Below are 19,198 nucleotides of genomic sequence, written 5' to 3'. Positions count from 1 at the left end.
TAAACACCATGGGACCACACAGCCGTCATACCGCTCAGGAAGGAGACACCTGAAGGTACCACGTTCATCTGTACAAACAATAGTCTCCAAGAGATGAACGTACTTTGGTGCGAAAAGTGCAAATCATTCCCAGAACAACAGCAAAGGACCTTGTGAAGATGCTGGAGGAAACAGGTACAAAAGTATCTATATCCACAATAAAACAAGTCCTATATCGACATAACCTGAAATGCCGCTCAGCAAGGAAGCCACTGCTCCAAAACCGCCTTTAAAAAAATACATTTCCCTTCATTACTTTCCAACCCCACCACCCCTTCCCTAATTGGAGTAAACTAGTGAACAACAATGCTTAGGCCTCTACTTCCAGCTTATACATACTATATACATTTTATGGACACAGTCAATTTTACAATAATTATATTTTGTTTGTTTTTGCTCCTGAACTTCCTCCGATCATTTTCATGATGTCCATCCGGTTTGCTTCTATATGCCATATCTTTCTAACTGTGCTCTTTCACAAAAGCTCTCAACCTACAACCTGCTGTTATTAATTGTTGTTAGTTGTTATTAGTTCCATCCTCCAGCTCCATTCAATACCTCCCATCTGTCTCTTAACACCATCCATATTGGATTTCTATTTGCCATATATTTTTCAACTGTACTGTGATGTTTCACAAAAGATCTGAACCTTTCTATTCTCATTGTTTCTACATATTGTAAATTGAAAATAAACATTTTTGCAAAAAGTATAACTATATCATTGATCGATTGACTATGACTTTTCAGATCACCCAGTAGTGCTATCTGCAGGGTTAGCTCCAGGTAAATATTGCAATCCTTCTGCTATTCCTGGACCGGTTACCAAAAACAAGCTACAAATGTACAGTACCAAAACAAATGATCTAATGATTCTGTCTCTTCACAGCAAAATCTGCAGAGCTGGGAAGATTGTATCCCCAATATAAATAACATTCTATTGGTAGCAAGAATTTTGTATAGTAATTTGAATTGAAAAATTATAAGTTTTGAATCCGCCGTCATTTTGCGTATCAGTTCACAAACAGTATGCCATGGAATCGGTACGTCAAAAATCTCTTCCCAACTATTTTGCAATCTATATGGAACGGCTGTCATCCTTTGGTCCTTAAATGAAACTGGTATACTTTTTTATTTATCACAATTGTCTTTAACCAATTATTGTATTTAATATAGGGTCAACAGACAAGTTCCTTACTTTTTCCCCCTTCCACTTTCCTCTTCCATTTTTGTGGTAATGCTAAAATTATTAGGTTTTAATTTTGGGTAGAGCGGACATTTCCATATGTTTTTGTTAGCTGCATGTGCGACATAACTCCACCAGTCCTACTGATAATATCATTTATCAAGATTATACCTTTTTTAAACATTTTTTCAAAAAAACATTTTTTTAAATCAATTAATATATTTGAGTTTAACCACAATATTTGTTGCATTATTTGTTCTGTCGTTTCTGGAGGATTCCACTGAAATTGCAACCAACTTTCTATGGCTTGTTTTAGAAATAGTGATATTTGGGAGATTATTTCCTTTTCAAATAACTGAAAGTGAGAGGTTGTAATCTGAATAAAGTGAAAAAATGACATTTTTGAACATGGTGTGAGACAATCTTACTAATTTACTAGAGAACCAGTTCGGATTTAAGTATAACTTTTGTATGACTGAAGCTTTTAGTGAGAGGTCTAATGCTTTAATATTGAATAATTTCTGGCCTCCGAATATTGATTATATAAATAGGCCTGTTTAATTTAGTCTGGTTTGCCGTTCCAAATAAAATGGAATATTCTTTATCTCATAATTGTACAGTTTATTTGTTCGCTAGGCGTAGGCAATACCATAAGTAAATAGGTAAACTGGGATAATACTAAAGAGTTAATCAGGGTGATTTTTCCACAAATAGACAGGTATTTACCTTTCCATGGTAGCAAGATCTTATCTATTTTTGCTAACTTTCTATTAAGGTTTATTGTAGTGAGATCATGTATTTAATTGGGGATATGTATTCCGAGTATATCCACATCACCATCAGACAATTTTATTTGTAAACTACATGGTAATGTAAAAATTGTATTTTTTAGTGATCCAATACATAATATAGTAAATGTATCACAATTTGGTTGTAATCCAGAGAGGTTAGAAAATGTGTCTAGATCCTCTATGAGTGTAGCATTTATATGAGGCTGTGGAGGGATTCAAGTTGTGGATTTAAAAGAAAACATGAATCATCAGCGTACAATGACACCTTTGTTTTTAAGCCCTGGATTTCTAATCCCCTGATATTATTGTTGGATCTGATTTTAATAGCTAACATCTCGATGGCCATAATAAATAGATATGCCGATAGTGGACAACCTTGTTTCACTCCTCTTGACAGTTTAAAACTTTCTGAGAAATAGCCATTATTTACTATTTTACACCTAGGGTTACTATACATGATTTACTGACTTCTTCCAACAATACAACTTGCAGCAACTAGCTGAATACTTAGTAGTATAGAAAATACATTTTGTTAAGTCATAGGAAGCCATTTTGACACTTGTTGTGGAACTGATACTGAAGGACTGCACCGTCAGAATCACATTATGGCTCCTGGAGCAACAGTTTCTTCAGCTTGTAGGAGTTAGAAGAGTAGGCTCAGGCACTGGTAGACATTTTGGCTCTTGTGTCTCCATAGGGAGGGATACTGAGGGGTTTCTTAGTCAGTGACATTACGGCTCTGGTGTAGCGAGTCTGGGGTAGAATGACAAAAAAAAACATTCATATAGGAGCAATTTGTAAATACTTGTGGGGAGTTCTTCTAGACATGTTGGCTATTGTGTCTTCATCAGGAGGGGATAATGAAGTGTCTCACAGTAATACGTACCTCAGTTCAACTACGCAATTGAAAGTTTGTTTTCTCAGAGTTAGTTTCCTATTACACCACTTGAAGCCATAGACTATAATAAGTGCTGTGTAGGAGGGGTATTTTATATTTCAACAGCTTGAAGCCATGAGAGAGAGACATGTTGTTGTCTAGATTGGAACGTTTGTTTGACATGTCAGTTGCTTTGGGGATGACAGTATATAACAGTTCATTAACTTCCACAGGAAGTCTTAAAGGCCTCATCTTGTGGGATTTAGACGATATGTTTACTCTTTTTTATTGCGTCTAGACTGTTTTGTTTTCCCAAATACAAATTAAATAATCATAGAGCAAGTAAATGATATATACATTGTGGATTTGGAGAACATAATTGGGATGTTTCACGTCATTGCTCTCTCTCTTTCTTGCTCGACTGTGTGTGCCTCTTTGTGAGGGGCAAAGGACAGATTTTCACCGGTCTAATGTCCATTGTTCATGTTTCTTGACCCAAGCAATTCTCTTCTTCTTATTGGTGTCCTTTAGTAGTGGTTTCTTTGCAGCGATTCGACCGTGAAGGCCTGATTCACACAGTCTCCTCTGAACAGTTGATGTTGAGATGTGTCTGTTACTTGAACTCTGTGTAGCAATTATTTGGGCTGCAATTTCTGAGGTGAACTTATCCTCTGCAGCAGAGGTAACTCTGGGTCTTCCTTTCCTGTGGCGGTCCCCATGAGAGCCAGTTTCATCATAGCGCTTGATTGTTTTTGTGACTGCACATGAAGAAACGTTCAAGTTCTTGAATTTTCCAGATTGACTGACCTTCATGTCTTAAAGTAGTGATGGACTGTCGTTTCTCTTTGCTTATTTGAGCTGTTCTTGCCATAATATGGACTTGGTCTTGTACCAAATAGGGCTATCTTCTGTATATGACTCCTACCTTGTCACAACACAACTGATTGGCTCAAACGCATTAACAAATAAATAAATTCCACAAATTAACTTTTAACAAGGCACACCTGTTAATTGAAATGCATTCCAGGTGACTACCTCATGAAGCTGGTTGAGAGAATGCCAAGACTGTGCAAAGCTGTCATCAAGGCAAAGGGTGGCTATTTGAAGAATCTCAAATATAAAATATATTTACATTTGTTTAACAATATTTTGGTTACTACAAGGTACAGTATTCATCCCCCTTGGTGTTTTTCCTATGTTGTTGCATTACAACCTGTAATTTAAATGGATTTTTATTTGGATTTCATGTAATGGACATACACAAAATAGTCCAAATTGGTGAAGTGAAATTAAAAACAATTACTTGTTTCAAAAAAATTCAAAAAAATAAATAACGGAAAAGTGGTGCATGCATATGTATTCACCCCCTTTGCTATGAAGCCCCTAAATAAGATCTGGTGCTACCAATTACCTTCAGAAGTCACATAAATAGTTAAATAAAGTCCACCTGTGTGCAAGTGTCACATGATCTGTCACATGAGCTCAGAATGTGTGTATATATATATACAGTGGGGAGAACAAATATTTGATACACTGCCGATTTTGCAGGTTTTCCTACTTACAAAGCATGTAGAGGTCTGTAATTTTTTGCATAGGTACACTTCAACTGTGAGAGACAGAATCTAAAACAAAAATCCAGAAAATCACATTGTATGATTTTTAAGTAATTCATTTTCATTTTATTGCATGACATAAGTATTTGATCACCTACCAACCAGTAAGAATTCCGGCTCTCACAGACCTGTTTGTTTTTCTTTAAGAAGCCCTCCTGTTCTCCACTCATTACCTGTATTAACTGCACCTGTTTGAACTCGTTACCTGTATAAAAGACACCTGTCCACACACTCAATCAAACAGACTCCAACCTCTCCACAATCGCCAAGACCAGAGAGCTGTGTAAGGACATCAGGGATAAAATTGTAGACCTGCACAAGGCTGGGATGGGCTACAGGACAATAGGCAAGCAGCTTGGTGAGAAGGCAACAACTGTTGGCGCAATTATTAGAAAATGGAAGAAGTTCAAGATGACGGTCAATCACCCTCGGTCTGGGGCTCCATGCAAGATCTCACCTCGTGGGGCATCAATGATCATGAGGAAGGTGAGGGATCAGCCCAGAACTACACGGCAGGACCTGGTCAATGACCTGAAGAGAGCTGGGACCACAGTCTCAAAGAAAACCATTAGTAACACGCTACTCCGTCATGGATTAAAATCTTGCAGCGCACGCAAGGTCCCCCTGCTCAAGCCAGCGCATGTCCAGGCCCGTCTGAAGTTTGCCAATGACCATCTGGATGATCCAGAGGAGGAATGGGAGAAGGTCATGTGGTCTGATGAGACAAAAATAAAGCTTTTTGGTCTAAACTCCACTCGCCGTGTTTGGAGGAAGAAGAAGGATGAGTACAACCCCAAGAACACCATCCCAACCGTGAAGCATGGAGGTGGACACATCATTCTTTGGGGATGCTTTTCTGCAAAGGGGACAGGACGACTGCACCGTATTGAGGGGAGGATGGATGGGGCCATGTATCGCAAGATCTTGGCCAACAACCTCCTTCCCTCAGTAAGAGCATTGAAGATGGGTCGTGGCTGGCTCTTCCAGCATGACAACGAACCGAAACACACAGCCAGGGCAACTATGGAGTGGCTCCGTAAGAAGCATCTCAAGGTCCTGGAGTGGCCTAGCCAGTCTTCAGACCTGAACCCAATAGAAAATCTTTGGAGGGAGCTGAAAGTCCGTATTGCCCAGCGACAGCCCCGAAACCTGAAGGATCTGCAGAAGGTCTGTATGGAGGAGTGGGCCAAAATCCCTGCTGCAGTGTGTGCAAACCTGGTCAAGACCTACAAACGTATGATCTCTGTAATTGAAAACAAAGGTTTCTGTACCAAATATTAATTCTGCTTTTCTGATGTATCAAATACTTATGTCATGCAATAAAATGCAAATTAATTACTTAAAAATCATACAATGTGATTTTCTGGATTTTTGTTTTAGATTCCGTCTCTCACAGTTGAAGTGTACATAAGATAAAAATTACAGACCTCTACATGCTTTGTAAGTAGGAAAACCTGCAAAATTGGCAGTGTATCAAATACTTGTTCTCCCCACTGTGTATATATATATATATATATATATATATATATATATATATATATATATATATATATATATACAGTGGGGAAAAAGTATTTAGTCAGCCACCAATTGTGCAAGTTCTCCCACTTAAAAAGATGAGAGGGGCCTGTAATTTTCATCATAGGTACACGTCAACTATGACAGACAAAATGAGAAAAGAAAATCCAGAAAATTACATTGTAGGATTTTTTATGAATTTATTTGCAAATTATGGTGGAAAATAAGTATTTGGTCAATAACAAAAGCTTCTCAATACTTTGTTATATACCCTTTGTTGGCAATGACACAGGTCAAACGTTTTCTGTAAGTCTTCACAAGGTTTTCACACACTGTTGCTGGTCTTTTGGCCCATTCCTCCATGCAGATCTCCTCTAGAGCAGTGATGTTTTGGGGCTGTAGCTGGGCAACACGGACTTTCAACTCCCTCCAAAGATTTTCTATGGGGTTGAGATCTGGAGACTGGCTAGGCCACTCCAGGTCCTTGAAATGCTTCTTACGAAGCCACTCCTTCGTTGCCCGGGCGGTGTTTGGGATCATTGTCATGCTGAAAGACCCAGCCACGTTTCATCTTCAATGCCCTTGCTGATGGAAGGAGGTTTTCACTCAAAATCTCACGATACATGGCCCCATTCATTCTTTCCTTTACACGGATCAGTCGTCCTGGTCCCTGTAAAAAAAAAAAAAAAAACAGCCCCAAAGCATGATGTTTCCACCCCCATGCTTCACAGTAGGTATGGTGTTCTTTGGATGCAACTCAGCATTATTTGTCCTCCAAACACGACGAGTTGAGTTTTTACCAAAAAGTTCTATTTTGGTTTCATCTGACCATATGACATTCTCCCAATCCTCTTCTGGATCATCCAAATGCACTCTAGCAAACTTCAGATGGGCCTGGACATGTACTGGCTTAAGCAGGGGGACACGTCTTGCACTGCAGAATTTGAGTCCCTGGCGGCGTAGTGTGTTACTGATGGTAGGCTTTGTTACTTTGGTCCCAGCTCTCTGCAGGTCATTAACTAGGTCCCCCCGTGTGGTTCTGGGATTTTTGCTCACCGTTCTTGTGATCATTTTGACCCCACGGGGTGAGATCTTGCGTGGAGCCCCAGATCGAGGGAGATTATCAGTGGTCTTGTATGTCTTCCATTTCCTAATAATTGCTCCCCACAGTTGATTTCTTCAAACCAAGCTGCTTACCTATTGCAGATTCAGTCTTCCCAGCCTGGTGCAGGTCTACAATTTTGTTTCTGGTGTCCTTTGACAGCTCTTTGGTCTTGGCCATAGTGGAGTTTGGAGTGTGACTGTTTGAGGTTGTGGACAGGTGTCTTTTATACTGATAACAAGTTCAAACAGGTGCCATTAATACAGGTAACGAGTGGAGGACAGAGGAGCCTCTTAAAGAAGAAGTTACAGGTCTGTGAGAGCTAGAAATCTTGCTTGTTTGTAGGTGACCAAATACTTATTTTCCACCATAATTTGCAAATAAATTCATAAAAAATTCTACAATGTGATTTTCTGGATTTTTTTTTCTCCATTTGTCTGTCATAGTTGACGTGTACCTATGATGAAAATTACAGGCCTCTCTCATCTTTGTAAGTGGGAGAACTTGCACAATTGGTGTCTGACTAAATACTTTTTTCCCCCACTGTATATACACACACACCTGTTCTGAAAGGCCCCAGAGTCTGCAACACCACTAAGCAAGGGGAACCATCAAGCAAGCGCCACCATGAAGACCAAGGAGCTCTCCAAACAGGTCAGGGACAAAGTTGTTGAGAAGTACAGATCAGGGTTGGGTTGTAAACACATATGGCACCACAACAAACGTGTCAAGATAGGGCCGCCCACCAAAACTCACGGACCAGGCAAGGAGGGCATTAATCAGAGAGGCAACAAAGAGACCAAAGATAACCCTCCACAGCGGAGATTGGAGTGTCTGCCCATAGGACCACTTTAAGCCGTACACTCCACAGAGCTGGGCTTTACGGAAGAGTGGCCAGAAAAAAAGCCATTGCTTAAAGACAAAAATTAGCAAACACGTTTGGTGTTCGCCAAAAGGCATGTGGGATACTCCCCAAACATATGAAAGAAGGTACTCTGGTCAGATGAGACTAAAATTGATATTTTTGGCCATCAAGGAAAACGCTATGTCTGGTGCAAACCCAACACCTCCCACCACCCTGAGAACACCATCCCCACAGTGAAGCATGGTGGTGGCAGCATCATGCTGTGGGGATGTTTTTCATTGGCAGGGACTGGGAAACTGGTCATAATTGAAGGAATGATGGATGGCGCTAAATACAGGAGAAATTATTGAGGGAAACCTGTTTCAGTCTTCCAGAGATTTGAGACTGGGATGGAGGTTCACCTTCCAGCAGGACAATGATTCTAAGCACACTGCTAAAGCAACACTTGAGTGGTTTAAGGGGAAACATTTACATGTCTTGGAATGGCCTAGTCAAAGCCCAGACCTCAATCCAATTGAGAATCTGTGGTATGACTTAAAGATTGCTGTACACCAGCGGAACCCATCCAACTTGAAGGAGCTGGAGCAGTTTTTGCCTTGAAGAATGGGCAAAAATCCCAGTGGCTAGATGTGCCAAGCTTATAGAGACATACCCCAAGAGACTTGCAGCTGTAATTGCTGCAAAAGGTGGCTCTACAAAGTATTGACTTTGGGGGGTTCTGTTTTTTTGTCTTATTTCTTGTTTGTTTCACACAAAAAAAATATATTTCATCTTCAATGGTGTAGGCATGTTGTGTAAATCAAATGATACAAACAAATTCATTTTAATTCCAGGTTGTAAGGTAATAAAATAGGAAACATTCCAAGGGGGGATAATACTTTTGCAAGCCACTGTATTTGAAGAATCTCAAATATAAAATATATTTTGATTTGGTTAACACTTTTTTGGGTTACTACATGATTCCATATGTGTTATTTCATAGTTTTGATGTCTTCACTATTATTCTACAATGTAGAAAATAGTAAAAATAAAGAAAAACCCTTGAATGAGTAGGTGTTCTAAAACGTTTGCTACTTTCACAAGCCACTGTACAGGTTGTACCGGGGGCACCGGTTAGTGGGGGCACCGGTTAGTGGGGGCACCGGTTAGTGGGGGCACCGGTTAGTCGAGGTAATTGAGATAATATGTGTGTGGGTAGAGTTAAAGTGACTATGCATAGATAATAAACAGAAAGTAGCAGCTGCGTAAAAAGAGGTTGTGGGGGGGCAGTGCAAATAGTCCGGGTAGCCATGATTAGCTGTTTAGGAGTCTTATGGCTTGGGGGTAGAAGCTGTTAAGAAGCCTTTTGGACCTAGACTTGGCGCACCTGTACCGCTTGCAGTGCGGTAGCAGAGAGAACAGTCTATGACCAGGGTGGCTGGAGTCTTTGGCAATTTTTATGGCCTTCCTCTGACACCGCCTGGTATAGAGGTCCTGGATGGCATGAAGTTTGGCCCCAGTGATGTACTGGGCCGTACGCACTACCCTCTGTAGTGCCTTGTGGTCGGAGGCCGAGCAGTTGCCATACCAGGCGGTGATGCAACCAGTCAGGATGCTCTCGATGGTGCAGCTGTAGAACTGTTTGAGGATCTGAGGACCCATGCTATATATTTTGTCTCCTGAGGGGGAATAGGCTTTATTGTGCCCTCTTCACGGCTGTCTTGGTGTGTTTGGACCATGATAGTTCTTTGGTGATGTGGACACCAAGGCACTTGAAGCTCTCAACCTGCTCCAATACAGCCCCGTCGATGAGAATGGGGCGTGCTCGGTCCTCCTTTTTCTGTAGTCCACAATCATCTCCTTTGTCTTGATCACGTTGAGGGAGAGGTTGTTGTCCTGGCACCACACGGCCAGGTCTCTGACCTCCACTCGGGCTGTCTCATCGTTATCAGTGATCAGTCCTTCCTCTCTCTTTCTCTCTCCCCAGTAATTATGTGTGGGGACCCAGGTGTGCCAGCTAATGGTTTGAGGCTGGGCAGTGACTTCACCTACAACAGCACTGTGAGTTTCCAGTGTGCCCCAGGCTTCACTATGGATGCTGACCGCGCTTCAACCCTGGTCTGCACTAAGGACCGCACATGGAACGGGACCAAGCCACAATGCAAAGGTACTGACACACACAGACTCTAGCACATACATACACATATATATATATATATATATATATATATATATATATATATATATCTGCTCAAAAAAAAAAGGGAACACTTAAACAACACAATGTAACTCCAAGTCAATCACACTTCTGTGAAATCAAACTGTCCACTTAGGAAGCAACACTGATTGACAATACATTTCACATGCTGTTGTGCAAATGGAATCGACAACAGGTGGAAATTATTGGCAATTAGCAAGACACCCCCAATAAAGAAGTGATTCTGCAGGTGATGACCACAGACCACTTATCAGTTCCTATGCTTCCTGGCTGATGTTTTGGTCACTTTTGAATGCTGGCGGTGCTTTCACTCTAGTGGTAGCATGAGACGGAGTCTACAACCCACACAAGTGGCTCAGGTAGTGCAGCTCATCCAGGATGGCACATCAATGTGAGCTGTGGCAAGAAGGTTTGCTGTGTCTGTCAGCGTAGTGTCCAGAGCATGGAGGTGCTACCAGGAGACAGGCCAGTACATCAGGAGACGTGGAGGAGGCCGTAGGAGGGCAACAACCCAGCAGCAGGACCGCTACCTCCGCCTTGGTGCAAGGAGGAGCAGGAGGATTTCCATTTTCTAATAATTGCTCCCACAGTTGATTTCTTCAAACCAAGCTTCTTTCCTATTGCAGATTCAGTCTTCCCAGCCTGGTGCAGGTCTACAATTTTGTTTCTGGTGTCCTTTGACAGCTCTTTGGTCTTGGCCATAGTGGAGTTTGGAGTGTGACTGTTTGAGGTTGTGGACAGGTGTCTTTTATACTGATAACAAGTTCAAACAGGTGCCATTAATACAGGTAACGAGTGGAGGACAGAGGAGCCTCTTAAAGAAGAAGTTACAGGTCTGTGAGAGCCAGAAATCTTGCTTGTTTGTAGGTGACCAAATACTTATTTTCCACCATAATTTGCTAATAAATTCAGAAAAAATCCTACAATGTGATTTTCTGGAGAAAAAAAATCTCAATTTGTCTGTCATAGTTGACATGTACCCATGATGAAAATTACAGGCCTCTCTCATCTTTTTAAGTGGGAGAACTTGCACAATTGGTGGCTGACTAAATACTTTTTCCCCCCACCTTATTTGTGGGTCTGTGTGATCTACGGGAAATATGTGTCTCTAATATGGTCATACATTTGGCAGGAGGTTAGGAAGTGCAGCTCAGTTTCCACCTCATTTTGTGGGCAGTGTGCACATAGCCTGTCTTCTCTTGAGAGCCAGGTCTGCCTACGGTAGGTTCTGCCAATGGTGGCTAATCTTAACAGCAAGGCTATTCTCACTGAGTCTGTAAATAGTCAAGGAATTTCTTAATTTGTCAGTCAGGTATTCTTCCACTGTATACTCTCTTTTTAGGGCCAGATAGCATTCCAATTTGCTTTGTTTTTTTGGTTGATTTTTTTCCAGTGTGTCAAATGGATATATTTTTGCTTTCTCATAGTTTGGTTGGGTCTAATGGGAGTTTATCAAGATTGGATTTGTTTTCAAATTCTTTGTGGGTCTGTGCAATCTGAGGGAAATATGTATCTCTAATATGGTCATACATTTGGCAGGAGGTTAGGAAGTGCAGCTCAGTTTCCACCTCATTTTGTGGGCAGTGTGCACATAGCCTGTCTTCTCTCGAGAGCCAGGTCTGCCTACGGCGGCCTTTCTCAATAGCAAGGCTATGCTCACTGAGTCTGTACATAGTCAATGCTTTCCTTAAGTTTGGGTTAGTCACAGTGGTCAGGTATTCTGCTATGGTGTACTCTCTGTTTAGGTCCAAATAGCATTCCAGTTTGTTCTGATTCTTTGTTGATGCTTTCCAATGTGTCAACTAATTATCTTTTGTTTTCTCATGATTTGGTTGGTTCTAATTGTGTTGCTGTCCTGGGGCTCTGTGGGGTCTGTTTGTGTTAGTGAACAGAGCCCCAGGACCAGCTTGCTTAGGGGACTCTTCTCCAGGTTAATCTCTCTGTAATTGATGGTTTTGTTATGGAAGGTTTGGGAATCACTTCCTTTTAGGTGGTTGTAGAATTTAAAAGCTATTTTCTGGATTTTGATAACGTTTTATGTATTTTTTATTTCACCTTTATTTAACCAGGTAAGCCAGTTGAGAACAAGTTCTCATTTACAACTGCGACCTGGCCAAGATAAAGCAAAGCAGTGCGATAAAAACAACAACAACACAGAGTTACATATGGGGTAAACAAAACATAAAGTCAAAAATACAACATAAAATATATATACAGTGTGTGCAAATGTAGCAAGTTATGGAGGTAAGGCAATAAATAGGCTATAGTGCAAAATAATTACAATTTAGTATTAACACTGGAATGATAGAGATGATGTGCAAATAGAGATACTGGGGTGCAAATGAGCAAAATAAATAACAATATGGGGATGAGGTAGTTGGGTGGGCTAATTTCAGATGGGCTGTGTACAGGTGCAGTGATCGGTAAGCTGCTCTGACAACTGATGCTTAAAGTTAGTGAGGGAGATAAGAGTCCAGCTTCAGAGATTTTTGCAATTCGTTCCAATCATTGGCAGCAGAGAACTGGAAGGAATGGCGGCCAAAGGAGGTGTTGGCTTTGGGAATGACCAGTGAGATATACCTGCTGGAGCGCATACTACGGGTGGGTGTTGCTATGGTGACCAATGAGCTAAGATAAGGCCGGGATTTGCCTAGCAGTGATTTATAGATGGCCTGGAGCCAGTGGGTTTGACGATGAACATGTAGTGAGGACCAGCCAACAAGAGCGTACAGGTCACAGTGGTGGGTAGTGTATGGGGCTTTGGTGACAAAACGGATGGCACTGTGATAGACTACATCCAATTTGCTGAGTAGGGTGTTGGAGGCTATTTTGTAAATGACATCGCCGAAGTCAAGGATCGGTAGGATAGTCAGTTTTACGAGGGCATGTTTGGCAGCATGAGTGAAGGGGGCTTTGTTGTGAAATAGGAAGCCAATTCTAGATCTAACTTTGGATTGGAGATGATTCATGTGAGTCTGGAAGGAGAGTTTACAGTCTAACCACACACCTAGGTATTTGTAGTTGTCCACATACTCTAGGTCAGACCCGTCGAGAGTAGTGATTCTAGTCGGGTGGGCGGGTGCCAGCAGCGTTCGATTGAAGAGCATGCATTTAGTTTTACTAGTGTTTAAGAGCAGTTGGAGACTACTGAAGGAGTGTTGTATGGCAGTGAAGCTCTTTTGAAGGTTTGTTAACACAGTGTCCAATGAAGGGCCAAATGTATACAAAATGGTGTTGTCTGCGTAGAGGTGGATCTGAGAGTCACCAGCAGCAAGAGCGACATCATTGATATACACAGAGAAAAGAGTCGGCCCAAGAATTGAACCCTGTGGCACCCCGATAGAGACTGCCAGAGGTCCAGACAACAGGCCCTCCGATTTGACACATTGAACTCTATCTGAGAAGTAGTTGGTGAACCAGGCGAGGCAGTCATTTGAGAAACCAAGGCTATTTAGTCTGCCAATAAGAATGCGGTGGTTGACAGAGTCGAAAGCCTTGGCCAGGTCGATGAAGACGGCTGCACAGTACTATCTATTATCGATCGCGGTTATAATATTGTTTAGGACCTTGAGCGTGGCTGAGGTGCACCCATGACCAGTTCGGAAACCGGATTACATAGCGGAGAAGGTACGGTGGGATTCAAAATGGTCGGTGATCTGTTTTTTAACTTGGCTTTCAAAAACTTTCGAAAGGCAGGGCAGGATGGATATAGGTCTGTAACAGTTTGGATCTAGAGTGTCACCCCCTTTGAAGAGGGGGATGACCGCAGCAGCTTTCCAATCTCTGGGGATCTCAGATGTTACGAAAGAGAGGTTGAACAGGCTGGTAATAGGGGTTGCGACAATTTCGGCGGCTAGTTTTAGAAAGAAAGGGTCCAGATTGTCTAGCCCAGATGATGTGTAGGGGTCTAGATTTTGCAGCTCTTTCAGAACATCACCTGTCTGAATTTGTGTGAAGGAGAAGCGGGGGGGCATGGGCAAGTTGCAGCGGAGGGTGCAAGGCTGGTGGCCGGGGTAGGGGTAGCCAGGTGGAAAGCATTGCCAGCCGTAGCAAAATGCTTGTTGAAATTCTCGATTATTGTACATTTATCGGTGGTGACAGTGTTTCCTAGCCTCAGTGCAGTGGGCAGCTGGGAGGAGGTGCTCTTATTCTCCAACTAGCGGGCATTGTCCTAATTATGCATTGTTTGGGCTTTTGCATTGTACACAAAGTACATTTTTTGAGAATTCTGCATTCAGAGTCTCAATTTGGTGTTTGTCCCATTTTGTGAATTATTGGTTGGTGAGCGGACCCCAGACCTCACAACCACAAAGGGCAATGGGTTCTATAAATGGTTCAAGTATTTTTTGCCAGATCCTAATTGGTATGTCAAATTTTATTTACATTTACATTTTAGTCATTTTAGCAGACGCTCTTATCCAGAGCGACTTTCAGTTAGTTAGTGCATACATAATTTTTTATTTCTTTCATACCCCCTGTGGGGGACCCACCACCCTGGCGTTGCAAACGCCATGCTCTACCAACTGAGCTACATCCCTGCCGGCCATTCCCTCCCCTACCCTGGACGACGCTGGGCCAAACGCCATGCTCTACCAACTGAGCTACATCCCTGCCGGCCATTCCCTCCCCTACCCTGGACGACGCTGGGCCAAACGCCATGCTCTATCAACTGAGCTACATCCCTGCCGGCCATTCCCTCCCCTACCCTGGACGACGCTGGGCCAAACGCCATGCTCTATCAACTGAGCTACATCCCTGCCGGCCATTCCCTCCCCTACCCTGGACGACGCTGGGCCAAACGCCATGCCCTATCAACTGAGCTACATCCCTGCCGGCCATTCCCTCCCCTACCCTGGACGACGCTGGGCCAAACGCCATGCTCTATCAACTGAGCTACATCCCTGCCGGCCATTCCCTCCCCTACCCTGGACGACGCTGGGCCAATTGCGCGCCGCCCCATCTGTTCACCCATACCGCGTCTCACAAAGACACAGCGATTGGAACCAAATATCTCAAATTTGGACTCCAGACCAAAGGACACATTTCCACTGGTCTAATGTCCATTGCTCGTGTTTCTTGGCCCAAGCAGTTCTCTTCTTATTATTGGTGTCCTTTAGTAGTGGTTTATTTGCAGCAATTCGACCATGAAGGCCTGATTCACACGGTCCCCTATTTGAAGAATCTCAAATATAAAATATATTTTGATTTGTTTAACACTTTTTGGGTTACTACATGATTCCATATGTGTTATTTCATAGTTTTGATGTCTTCCCTATTCTTACTGGTTGGTAGGTGATCAAATACTTATGTCATGCAATAAAATGCAAATGAATTACTTAAAAATCATACAATGTGATTTTCTGGATTTTTGTTTTAGATTCCGTCTCTCACAGTTGAAGTGTACATATGATAAAAATTACAGACCTCTACATGCTTTGTAAGTAGGAAAACCTGCAAAATCCCAACCTCCCGAGTGGCGCAGTGGTCTAAGGCACTGCATTGCAGTGCTAGCTGTGCCACTAGAGATCCTGGTTCGAATCCAGGCTCTGTCGTAGCAGGCCGCGACCGGGAGACCCATGGGGCGGCGCACAATTGGCCCAGGGTAGGGGAGGGAATGGCCGGCAGGGGATGTAGCTCAGTTGGTAGAGCATGGTGTTTGCAACGCCAGGGTTGTGGGTTCGATAAAATAATGTATGCGCTAACTGTAAGTCGCTTTGGATAAGAGCGTCTGCTAAATGACTAAAATGTAAAATGTAAAAATCGGCAGTGTATCAAATACTTGTTCTCCCCACTGTATATACACTACGTTCAAAAGTTTAAAAATAACATCAAATTGATCAGAAATACAGTGTAGACATTGTTAACGTTGTAAATGGCCATTGTAGCTGGAAACGGCTGATTTTTAATGGAATATCTACATAGGCGTACAGAGGCCCATTATCAGCAACCATCAGTCCTGTGTTCCAATGGCACGTTGTGTTTGCTAATCCAAGTTTATCATTTTAAAAAGGCTAATTGATCATTAGAAAACCCTTTTGCAATTATGTTAGCACAGCTGAACACTGTGGATGTCTTTTCATGGTAGCAGGGTGGAGAAGTAAGTAGGAGAATCTTTTCGAAACTCCCTTGTGTGCTGTGTTCTGCTACTCCCTTTTCCTGCTGTGCTCTCAGGTCGTTTGTGCCTGTGCTGTGGTGTCAAGACTGGACTGGAAGTCAGGATTTTTTTGTAATTCTTTTTTATTTAACCAGGCAAGTCAGTTAAGAACAAATTCTTATTTACAATGACGGCCTACACCGGCCAAACCCGGACGACGCTGGGCCAATTGTGCGCCGCCCTATGGGACTCCCAATCACGGCCGGATGTGATACAGCCTGGAATCGAACCAGGGGGGTCTGTAGTGACGCCTCAAGCACTGAGATGCAGTGCCTTAGACCGCTGTGCCACTCGGGAGCCCAGGATCTGAAGTGGGCTGTTCTGCTTCTCTGCGGGGGTGGACAGCTCTCTAATCGGCTGTTCTCTCTCACACGCTGTGAAACTCTCCTGTTGGGCTCAAGGGCTTTGGCACCTCTCACTTCAAACCTCAGTGCTAATTGAAGTTGTAGTCCTTATAAAGTACAATATAATATATTCCTTGGGAATAGGAATCTTTGGTAGTAGGAATCCTTCCATGTAACTTTGTCCAAAATCAGGTTTTAGGTTTGGAGTATTGATTTGGAGTGAAGGTTATGTAGCATCCTGTTTATGTCCTTGTGAAAAAATCAAAGTTTATCCAACTCTAAATATATATTTTTGTTTTTAAAAAAATGCTGAGAAATTCTCTCCTCTCTCTATATCTCGCTCTCGCTCTCTCGCGCTCTCGCTCTCTCTCTCTCTCGCTCTATCTCTCTCTCTCTCTCGCTATCTCTCTCTCTCTCTCTCTCTCTCTCTCACTCTCTCTCTCTCTCTCTCTCTCGCTCTCTCTATCTCTCTCTCTCTCGCTCTCTCTATCTCTCTCGCTCTCTCTCTCTCTAGCTCTCTCACTCAATCAATCAATCAATTTTATTTTATATAGCCCTTCTTACATCAGCTAATATCTCGAAGTGCTGTACAGAAACCCAGCCTAAAACCCCAAACAGCTAGTAATGCAGGTGTAGAAGCACGGTGGCTAGGAAAAACTCCCTAGAAAGGCGAAAACCTAGGAAGAAACCTAGAGAGGAACCAGGCTATGAGGGGTGGCCAGTCCTCTTCTGGCTGTGCCGGGTGAAGATTATAACAGAACCATGCCAAGATGTTCAAAAATGTTCATAAGTGACAAGCATGGTCAAATAATAATCAGGAATAAATCTCAGTTGGCTTTTCATAGCCGATCATTAAGAGTTGAAAACAGCAGGTCTGGGACAGGTAGGGGTTCCATAACCGCAGGCAGAACAGTTGAAACTGGAATAGCAGCAAGGCCAGGCGGACTGGGGACAGCAAGGAGTCACCACGGCCGGTAGTCCCGACGTATGGTCCTAGGTGCTCAGGTCTCTCAGTTGGCTTTTCATAGCCGATCATTAAGAGTTGAAAACAGCAGGTCTGGGACAGGTAGGGGTTTCGTAACCGCAGGCAGAACAGTTGAAACTGGAATAGCAGCAAGGCCAGGCGGACTGGGGACAGCAAGGTGTCATCATGCCCGGTAGTCCTGACGTATGGTCCTAGGGCTCAGGTTCTCAGAGAGAAAGAGAGAACGAGAGAATTAGAGAGAGCATACTTAAATTCACACAGGACACTGGATAAGACAGGAGAAGTACTCCAGGTATAACCAACTAACCCCAGCCCCCCGACACATAAACTACTGCAGCATAAATACTGGAGGCTGAGACAGGAGCGGTCCGGAGACACTGTGGCCCCATCCGAAGAAACCCCCGGACAGGGCCAAACAGGAAGGATATAACCCCACCCACTCCGCCAAAGCACAGCCCCCGCACCACTAGAGGGATATCCTCAACCACCAACTTACAATCCTGAGACAAGGCCGAGTATAGCCCACAGAGGTCTCCACCACAGCACAAACCAAGGGGGGCGCCAACCCAGACAGGAAGATCACGTCAGTAACTCAACCCACTCAAGTGACGCACCCCTCCCAGGGACGGCATGAAAGAGCACCAGCAAGCCAGTGACTCAGCCCCTGCAACAGGGTTAGAGGCAGAGAACCCCAGTGGAGAGGGGAACCGGCCCGGCAGAGACAGCAAGGGCTGTTCGTTGCTCCAGAGCCTTTCCGTTCACCTTCACACTCCTGGGCCAGACTACACTCAATCATATGACCTACTGAAGAGATAAGTCTTCAGTAAAGACTTAAAGGTTGAGACCGAGTCTGCGTCTCTCCACATGGGTAGGCAGACTGTTCCATAAAAATGGAGATCTATAGGAGAAAGCCCTGCCTCCCGCTGTTTGCTTAGAAATTCTAGGGACAATTAGGAGGCTCTGCGTCTTGTGACCGTAGCGTACGTATTGGTATGTACGGCAGGACCAACTCGGAAAGATAGGTAGGAGCAAGCCCATGTAACGCTTTATAGGTTAACAGTAAAACCTTGAAATCAGCCCTTGCCTTAACAGGAAGCCAGTGTAGGGAAGCTAGCACTGGAGTAATATGATCAAATTTCTTGGTTCTAGTCAGGATTCTAGCAGCCGTATTTAGCACTAACTGTCTCTATCTCTATCTCTCTCTCTCTCTCTCTCTCTCTCTCTCTCTCTCTCTCTCTCTCTCTCTCTCTCTCTCTCTCTCTCTCTCTATCTCACTCTCTCTCACTCTCTCTCTCTCTCTCTCAATTCAATTCAATTCAATTTCAATTTAAGGGGCTTTATTGGCATGGGAAACGTGTGTTAACATTGCCAAAGCAAGTGAAGTAGATAGTAAACAAAAGTGAAATAAACAATAAATATTAACAGTAAACATTACACTCTTAAGTTCCAAAAGAATAAAGACATTTCAAATGTCATATTATGTCTATATATAGGGTTGTAATTATGTGCAAATAGTTAAAGTACAAATGG

The 19,198-nt window shown here is 43.0% G+C and overlaps 1 protein-coding gene across 1 annotated transcript in view; it reads left to right on the top strand.

Moving 5' to 3' along the window:
* The window catches only part of LOC121557835 (CUB and sushi domain-containing protein 1-like), a gene marked incomplete at its 5' end in the record, with an annotated part of 215,223 nt that overhangs the window by 163,404 nt on the left and 32,621 nt on the right, over positions 1–19,198 (top strand). Inside the window, 1 exon segment of the mRNA XM_045215419.1 lies at positions 9,955–10,134. Within this exon segment, the coding sequence (XP_045071354.1) occupies positions 9,955–10,134 (180 nt within the window).

Source organism: Coregonus clupeaformis, unplaced genomic scaffold, assembly GCF_020615455.1.
Source record: "Coregonus clupeaformis isolate EN_2021a unplaced genomic scaffold, ASM2061545v1 scaf0441, whole genome shotgun sequence".
Classification (NCBI taxonomy): Eukaryota; Metazoa; Chordata; class Actinopteri; order Salmoniformes; family Salmonidae; genus Coregonus; species Coregonus clupeaformis.
This window is presented reverse-complemented; position numbering and strand designations above follow the sequence as displayed.